General features: G+C 36.2%; 1 protein-coding gene across 1 annotated transcript in view; it reads left to right on the forward strand.

Annotated features, from left to right (window-relative positions):
- The window catches only part of LOC140143047 (uncharacterized), a 52,886-nt gene extending 44,746 nt beyond the window's left edge, over positions 1-8,140 (forward strand). Inside the window, exons 8-12 of the mRNA XM_072165092.1 lie at positions 296-458; positions 2,096-2,268; positions 3,961-4,075; positions 4,862-4,932; positions 6,247-8,140. Of these exons, the coding sequence (XP_072021193.1) occupies positions 296-458; positions 2,096-2,268; positions 3,961-4,075; positions 4,862-4,932; positions 6,247-7,106 (1,382 nt within the window). The 3' untranslated portion in view covers positions 7,107-8,140. The remainder of the gene's footprint in view (positions 1-295; positions 459-2,095; positions 2,269-3,960; positions 4,076-4,861; positions 4,933-6,246) is intronic.
- The last annotated feature ends 1,007 nt before the right edge of the window (positions 8,141-9,147 follow it).

The raw sequence follows: 9,147 nt of genomic DNA on the forward strand, positions 1-9,147 counted from the left end.
AGTGAATGTCACAAATGACATTGAAGAATATACTACCAGTACCATTCCTTGACAACTGAAGAATATACTGCCAGTGCCATTTCTCTGCAAAGTTTAAAAGCAGAGAGCCTCTGATCAGATCAACAAGGTCCTGGAAATTGTTTTTCACAACCATCATGTTTTGTTTCTTTGTTTGATTAGAATTAAATAGAATCGTTTGCGCCCACTTCAAATTCACTACTGGGGAAAGTAAACCGTTATTATTATTCGTGAATTTCAGACTACTTTACTGTTTGTTTTTTTGTCTTATCTGTAGGCCTGACCTATGCCACTCCATGTACTGACCAAACCTGCGATATTGGCCGTATATGTCACCCAGTGATTCGCCAATGTATTTGCCCCGCTGGATTTGAAGGAGAAAATTGTGACGAGCAATGTACACAAGGATTATTTGGGTTTGATTGTGAAAATACTTGCAGGTAAACGATTAATCTTCATCAATTGGTATGACGCATATCGTTATGAGTTTCGCAGAATGACGAATATCAATTCGAGTCTTTGTCATATTCATGGACTATAGAACAGCTGATGTCATTAAAACCTAATTCCAAGACAGGTTGAATTGAATATTTCTCATTATACGCGAACTTATATTGAGATGCTGATGTTTTGGCTGATATCCCTGTTTCTGACTTCGTTTCGTTAGCATGCGTGTACTACGGAACACACAGTTTCTGTGCACATCCAACATGGTCGCTAAAATCTGCAGAAATGTGTAGACATTTTCGCAGAAGATTTTCTGGATTATAATAAACAATTTTTGATTGGCCATGACTTCCAAGTTCAAAATTCCATTAAGGTTAGCAGCTATTTTAAATTGTTGCGATTTGGTAGTTCATAGTATCTTGCGAATGGTAGCTTTGGTAAAAATTGCATTGATCATTTCATAGCGAGTCTGTAGAAGAATTCAAATATCACAGATATACTTTTGCAGGTCCTGTAGTTCTTGAGTTCTGTTGTAAAAAGGACTGAAACAACAACACTTTGTAAAACGTACATAACTCATTAATAACAACAACTCAATCAAGTTTTCAAAGTATGTGTTTTGTAGAGTAAACTTTTGCAAAACATCAAAGTGGTTTTTCCCCCAAAAAAATATACTGATTTAGATAATGAAAATCGATTTTTGGCTGCTTCGACCAAGAATACCTAGTTTACACTTAATTAGGCAAAGGACCTGGGCTGAGTGAACAAGAAGGGTTCAATACCTCATTTTGACCCTTTACAGTCAGCACGATATACTCGTGCGTTACACACCTTTCATATCCTTGTTAGTTGTGATTTCTTACGACTAGTCCAATAAAATAACTGTCAGTTTCCTTTATCGATGCTATTGATGTAATGACGATCTGTATACAGCTGATGTTAACAGCTGCCTAGCAACTGAGTTGCCAGTTGATTTCTTGTCAGTTATCAGATTGTCAAAAACGTGACTCAAGTTGTATTGCCCCTCGTCTCTGTTCATGGTGTTGCCCCGCTTTCTGATGGTGATTGCCTCTTTGATCCACCTTTTATATATGTTGCTCTCTTTGCCCACGATCTTTGCCTCATCCCAGTCGATTACATGATTGTTCTCCACCACACTGACAGTTTCCGAAACGTCTGCAAGTAAGTGGATATTTTATTGGACTAGTCGTAAGAAATCACAACTAACAATTCTACTATGAACAGTCCTGATGAATTTGTTCAAGAACCTTTTATATCCATTCACCTGAGTAGAAACAACCTAAAATATAAGATAGGGAAAGGTTTTAGCATGAAAAAGAGAAAGCTCCGAAATCCAGTGTGCCACTGTCTGCTTTACATAACAAAGCACAACTTTTTGAGAGCCAACGCCAGTGATAGAGTTAGTGTTCATCTGGTTTGTCATGCCAAAATTAAGTATTGATTGTGTTAGTTCTAAATAAGTCGGAAAATTATTGACTTGATTCATCTGGTAAACCTCGAAAAACAGAATATTTCAAATACAAAAGCAGTGCTGTATTTGTATCGAATCGAGAACAGGTTACCAATTTGATTCTACAACATTGTCAACATTGTTATTCTTTATTGACAGAAATTGTCCAAATCGAGAGATCTGTCATCACGTGACTGGTCGGTGTCCTTCTGACGTCCGTGGCGGTGAAGACATTGGTGCTGGTGATATTGGTACTTGTAGTGGAATATGTGCAATGGTGATAAGATTAGGCTGTAAATGTATTCCTGAAACTGGAGAATGTCCTTGTCCTGGTGAGTAGTGTAGCAGGTGCATTTATGGTATATAGAAATGTGGAGGGCGGAGCAACGGTGGGATGGATGAGGAGGCGATGAGAAGCACGGGGTTGAGATTGAGATAGAATAGGTGTGACATTGAGACTTGCAGTGGAAAACTACCTTAGTTATGAATTAATGTTGAATGTACACGATGTTTATTATTTGAACTATTGGGCATACCGTAAAAACTCGATAGTTAACATATGTGTTTACTATCAAGCGCCTTTAAAACATGTATACATGAAGAGCCCCATCCACAAAAGTGTAAAGGGTGTGAGCTAATCATTGAAACACATAGTTATATACGTATAACACATAGTTATATACAACGCACTGAATGGTCTATTGTTCTATTGTATCCGATTTGAGCGCTGACATATTGGAAAATGTTGCCAATCAATATTCATGAGAGTGTACATTCAACGTCCAATTTTCGAAATTGGGTGACTTGTGCTTTGCAGGTGTAAAATACATCTGACTGGGCGTTTTAAATACGTAACGCATAAAGGCATTGACATCATCGAATGGCTGCCTATAGTGCTGTTAGTGTTAGGCCTATGTGTGTGTGGGGGGCTGTGTTTAGTTTCTATAATAATTATTATAAAAGGCCTACATTTATTTGTCATTCATTTCTTTTCCTTTCTCTGTACTTGCTAAAGTATCACTCCCTCTTCTTATCTCCCTTTACTTCTCCATCCCCTCTTACGTTTTGTCCCCTCTCATTCCTATATATCATTTTCCTTACCTTTCTATTTATTTACGTATATTTATTTATTTCTCTTTATTTCTTCATCTTTCTCTCTTCCTCCAGTCCCCTCTCATTCTTCATATCCCCTCCTCCACCCTCATCCCCTCCCAAGACCTCTCACAGAAGAGCTGCCCCCTTCAGTACGCCACTGATTATGATATTCTCCTTCTTAAAATAAAATAAAATAAAATAAAATCTCAATTTGTAAAACAACTTTTATATAGGCCTATACCGGTATACTTATTATATGTTACATGTATACGTAGCTCCCGGGACGTAGCTATTTAATACCATTATTTGTACTATAGACATGCAGACACATGGCAGCCTTGATGCGTAATCATTCAGCAAGCGCATTCAATTTATCTAAATGAAGCACCTAATGTCAGTGGGGTGACAACGAAATATGCATTAGCGGCTAATGTGTGCCTTTTGTGCTTACGGCTACTCAATCACACCCTTGGGTTTATGTATAACAATAGGTACTTTTCGTTCCATTAAGCGCTTTCACGCGACTTTCATTTGATCACTTATTGACAGTAGCCTGCTAGGCAAAGCGTTAATACACTGTCGGGTCAGCTTACCGATTTAATGGCGGAAGCCCTTTGTCCCAAACAAAAGGTACCTTTCGATGAATAGCTTGTCAGATTTCAAATCGGCACAAGGTTTCAATGCGTTACGTAATCTATTTCCTCTCCATCTTATAATAGCTCCATGGTTATATATGTCTTTGGTACAATATCATGTTTTCAAAAGCGCTCGATAGTAATCACATATGCTAACTATCGAGTTTTTACGGTATCCAATAAAGTAAAACGCCGTAGCAGTCTTCTAGCTCATATTCGTCTTTTTTATTATAATTTTCCTAAGTCACATAAATAAGCAATACGTTTTATTCTTGCTACTATTATTTTCCACAGGTTACGTAATATCTTTGTTCGTGGTGTCACTGATTACATGGTTCATCTTAGGTCTTACGTGCGTAGCATGTTGGGTACGACGAAAACGTAATGGCAGACCAATGGAATATAAACGGTTTGTAGTGTTTCGTTTGTATGTGTTTATAAAAATATGTTATGAGTTATCCATCCGAATCTGATACATTTTCATAATTTTATTGTGTTTTGAAAACCTATCTTTCTCTACTCTGTTCAACTTATAACTGACGAAGGCTCATAGCATCGTGAATTGATATGGAATCATTAGGGGTGCACACAGTTGGGCGCAGCACCTATGATGGTTGCTCTTTGGGACTTTATTTAAAAAGTTTTAAAAAATGAATAATTTTCGCCAATTGTAATCTGAACAAAGTAGAGACCGGGGGAGGCATGGACGAATAATTGCGTGGCTGGTTTCTGGTAGCGAAAGCAAATTGTCACCAAATTGTCTTGTACCTTTACGTGTTTATAAATAGACCTTGATTTATCTAGACTGATCTTGTAAGTTCATTGATACAATACGGGTACATAAAAAAACCAGTTTATTCGGAAAGGCATTTGTAATTACTCAACAACTGGTTTGTGATTTTGTATAAATCGATGCCATCCATATAGTTTGCCATCAAAGTAGTTAACGCTCCACCTTTAGGATCAATTAAAGAATCACTCTAATATCCAAAATTGTGTGTATCGTATTCGTCATAATGCAGATATAGTTTACAGAATTAAAAAGACTAGTTTGCGTATGACGTCCTGTCAACCAGACCAAACATTCCGTACTGCGCAGGTCAGTAACCAATCACACCGCGCCTTTGCCATGACGTCAGACGCAAACTAGTCTTTTAATTCGGTCTTCAATTATAGTTTCATTTCTTTTCTGTAGGGATTCTGATTATTGTGAGGAATTGGACTCAGATGAATCCGAAACGGAGGAGCAACGATTCGAAACATCAGGTACGTACAAGCCACGCATTTGGTGACTTCCCAGCAAACACAAAAACGTTTTTAAAACGTTTTAAATAAGTTATATTTTGGGTTTTGGGTTTAGGTAAAAACGTTTTAATAACATTAAAATGTCGCGTTTTATAAAGGTCATGAAATCGTTTTAAAACGTTTTGTATGAAAACACACTACAACAATATTTTAAAAATGTTTTCGAAATGTCATTGTAAACTATTTTTGCAAACATTTTTGGTAAACTATTTTGTCAACACTTAAATAACATTATGTTAAAATATTTGCACCCAGCAAACACAGAAATGTTCTTAAAATGTTTTTTACAAAACGTTTTAATATCATTTAAATGTCGGGTTATATAAAGGTCGTGAAAACATTTTAAAAACGTTATTGTAAATATTTTGGGCAAACATTTTTTGCAAAATATTTTTTCAACCCAAAAATAACATTCTGTTTAGAATGATTTGTACCAAGTTTTCAAAAATGTATTTGGAATGTTATCAAAACGTTTTTATACTCTTTATATAACCCGACATTTAAACGTTTTCTGTAAAACATTTGTGTTTGCTGTGCAGTAAATTACCAACAAATGTTATTTAATGTTATGAAAACGTTTTATACCATTAATGTACCCTTTATATAACCCGACATTTAAACGTTTTCTGACAACCTTTTGCGAATGATGTCGAAAACGTTTTGTGTTTGCTGGGTTACCATATTTTTCTGGGATGTAATAAAATGCAAATGCAAGTTACATTCTCAGTTGTTTAAGTCTGTGCAAAAATAGAATTTCGTTATCTTTGTCATTGTTTATCTCATTTTAGCTTTCTTATAGGCTGGACCTATATACATGCATTAACCAAGGGTCAACCCAGCAAACACAAAACGTTTTCGACATCATACGCAAAAGGTTATAAAATGTTGTCAGAAAACGTTTAAATGTCAAATTTTCATAACATTAATTGTTATTTAAGTGTTGACAAAATATTTGGCAAAAATGTTTGCAAAAAATAGTTTACAATAACATTTGAAAAGATTTTTCAAACAAAACGTTTTAAAACATTTTAATGACCTTTATACAACCTGACATTTAATGTTATTAAAACGTTTTTACCTAAACCAAAATCCAAAATATAACTTGTTTAAAACGTTTTTAAAACATTTTTTGCGTTTGCTGGGAATACACTGCCTTTATTTATATTTTCGTATATTTTATAGTTCGTACAGATATTATGGTCAAATATTGTAATTTCAGAGCTCATTTAACACATATTTCGTCACCAGTGTCTTATTTTTTGTTTCTTGTTTCAGTATTTGGCATTACACCATCACAGAGTAGTTCCCATAGCTTAGATCAACCATTTCAACCACTACACGAGAGAACTGCAATACATCATATCAGCAATCGTAGTTATGGATCCAGAGAATGTCTTCACCAAAATAGAAATGATTCTGTGCAGCAAGTGGCTCATTCACATAACGATGCACCATACTATCTAAATATGAACGGGGATGACCGAGAAAGTAGCTGTGAATATTCACATCCTTATGACTATTTGAGTAAGGAATCCAGGTGGCGCTGTTCAGCACCCGGTTTGGATGAATTCCCTCACCCGCTGGTGCTTAGAGCTTGTAAAGATCAGGACGAATTGAACCAAGCAACACATGGCTATGTAAATGACTCTGTTGCCAGATTGAAAGGAAGAAAACTTTCAAAGAAACTTTCTCATGGACAACTGCTTCGAAATCAATTTACGTTTAAGAAAAAGACAAGTGCGCATGCTACGCCATCGTTACCGGTGCCGTCAAAGGCACCGCATAGATCAAGTCCGGGATTGCCTGCTAAACCAGCATTAAAACCTAAACCGGATTTAAGAGTAAGACAATTGGCTGGTTTTAGCAGACCAGCGCATCCGATACCGTCTGGGAGTGTTGATAAAGTTTGTGAGTTTACATCAAGTAGTCCTGGACCTTTATCGAGACAGGCTTCTAAGAGGCAGGCTGTTAGACGGGGAATATCTGTTCCTACAATGGTGGACGATGAAATGCCACCAAGACCTGATATCTATAACAGAGACGATAGACATGTTTATCAGAACGAACACATTGGCAGGCCATCACCGACAAGGGTAACGAAAGCAAGAAGTGTTGACATGTTTGGGGCAGTGTAGCACATGGGATACATTGGTTTCCTTTTCAATGTTCATGCCATCACAACATTTTAATCACGATTATTTCGTGCACAAATTGACTGAATTTGTCAGCTTTTAAATATTGTTTAGTGCCCGGGGTTCAGTGTAACTGCCGCACATCGATAACTAGTGTTTCACTGATGTCATGTCTATATAGTTTGTGGAGCACTATATATATGAGAGAGAAAAATTTGTATATTTTGAATCAATGTTTTAGGGTGTTTCCAACCTGTTACGGGCGTAAGTGTGTAGCTAAAATGGGCGCTGAAGTGCGCAACTCTCCCTCGACCAAAGCTCAACTTTCAGGGGGAAGGTAAAAATGTACTAAGCGAATTTATATACAGGAAAAAACGTCCACTTCGGGATATTCCGCACCCAACGCAAAACCTCCAGGTTACGCCCCTAAAGAGACTGTTCCAATAGCAGAACCTTTTTATATGAAAAAGAGTGACGACCATTACGATGGATTAGCCTGTGTTATATATTATTGCAATTAATAAAAGTAGTACATTCCAATGACTAATTATTATTGAAGAAGCAAGCCCGTTTAAAGAAGTGAAAGCGATATCAGATAAGACTTCATTATACCAGTTATTTAATTTAAAATTGTTGATGTTTACTCCCTATTATAGTTAATATGTCATGGTCAAACACAAGGTCCTGATTATTCGCCGTCGTAGTGGGGCGTCAAAATCGCCAGGACAACTGGTTCACGCTGTCTGTTTTCGGAACCACGATCAAAATAATCACAACACAAAGTCAATGGGTTGCTAACAGGTATGCGAACCAAGCGTGAGCTAGTAACCAAGATATGACAATGTATCAAGGTATTCACTACGACGCGTCGAATTCAGTCTGCCTCCGCAGTACATCATTCGGTGCATATTAACGATGTTGTTAAGGGATCTAAAATGAGCGTTTATTGCGTTTCGACAGTATTTTTTGTGGGACATGAGAGCACCTCAGACCTATCGAATTGCATTCTGAATACGAAGCATGTCTTTCTGATATCAAATAATTTTCATTTTTGAAAATCACAATATAATACAAATTTTATGACAAATTATAAAAAATTGATATTATTCAAATTTTTGATATATGTGACCGTACAGCACGAATGAGCCGTAAATGTCCTCAATTGTATTCTGAGTTACAGTGTAAAATGGGCATGAAGGTCGTATTCATAGGTACCTCAAATTGGTGCTACGTGTACCTCATTTAATGAGATACACGTAGTACCAAATTGAAATACCTATGAATATGACCTTCATGCCCATTTTACACTGTAAGTCAGAATACAATTGAGGACATTTACGGCTCATTCGTGCTGTACAATCATCATATACAGTCCTCGAAGTAAATTATATAAAGCTAATGATATATTCTTAAAGTGTATGTAGCAGGGAGGAACAGCCGACGGTCAATTGAAAATTTTGACCTTTCATATTGAAGATATGGATTTTTTTCCCAAAAAGGCCTAATTTTTTGGGTGTTTTGGGAAAAAAATCCATATCTTCAATACAAAAGGTCAAAATTTTCAATTGATCGTCGGCTTTTCATCCCACCTACATACACTTTAAGTATAAATCATCAGATTTATAAAGTTTACTTCAAGTACTGTTAAATATTAAAAATATCAATTTTTAATGATTTGCCATAAAATGTGTGTTAAATTGCGAATTTCAAAAAATCAAAATTATTTGATACCACAATGACATTCTTCGTATTCAGAATGCAATTCGATATGTCTGATGTGCTCTAATGTTTCAAAATAAATACTGTCCAAACGTTCATACCCCATCCCTTAACTCCGGGATATTTTTATGATTCTATAATTTCCCATTTTTTGTTAAGTCAGATCAAGAAATGGGTGTTTACTGACAATAAAACTTGATTTAATGTGCTTGTTTAAGGATGGATGAGGATGACCTCGATAACGTCATTTGGTCAGACCATCTTGTCTTATGGATGATATAATATGCAATGCAACTTTTTATTTTCACAATGCTGATCACGTATC

The sequence above is a fragment of the Amphiura filiformis genome, chromosome 20 (genome assembly GCF_039555335.1).
Source record: "Amphiura filiformis chromosome 20, Afil_fr2py, whole genome shotgun sequence".
Classification (NCBI taxonomy): Eukaryota; Metazoa; Echinodermata; class Ophiuroidea; order Amphilepidida; family Amphiuridae; genus Amphiura; species Amphiura filiformis.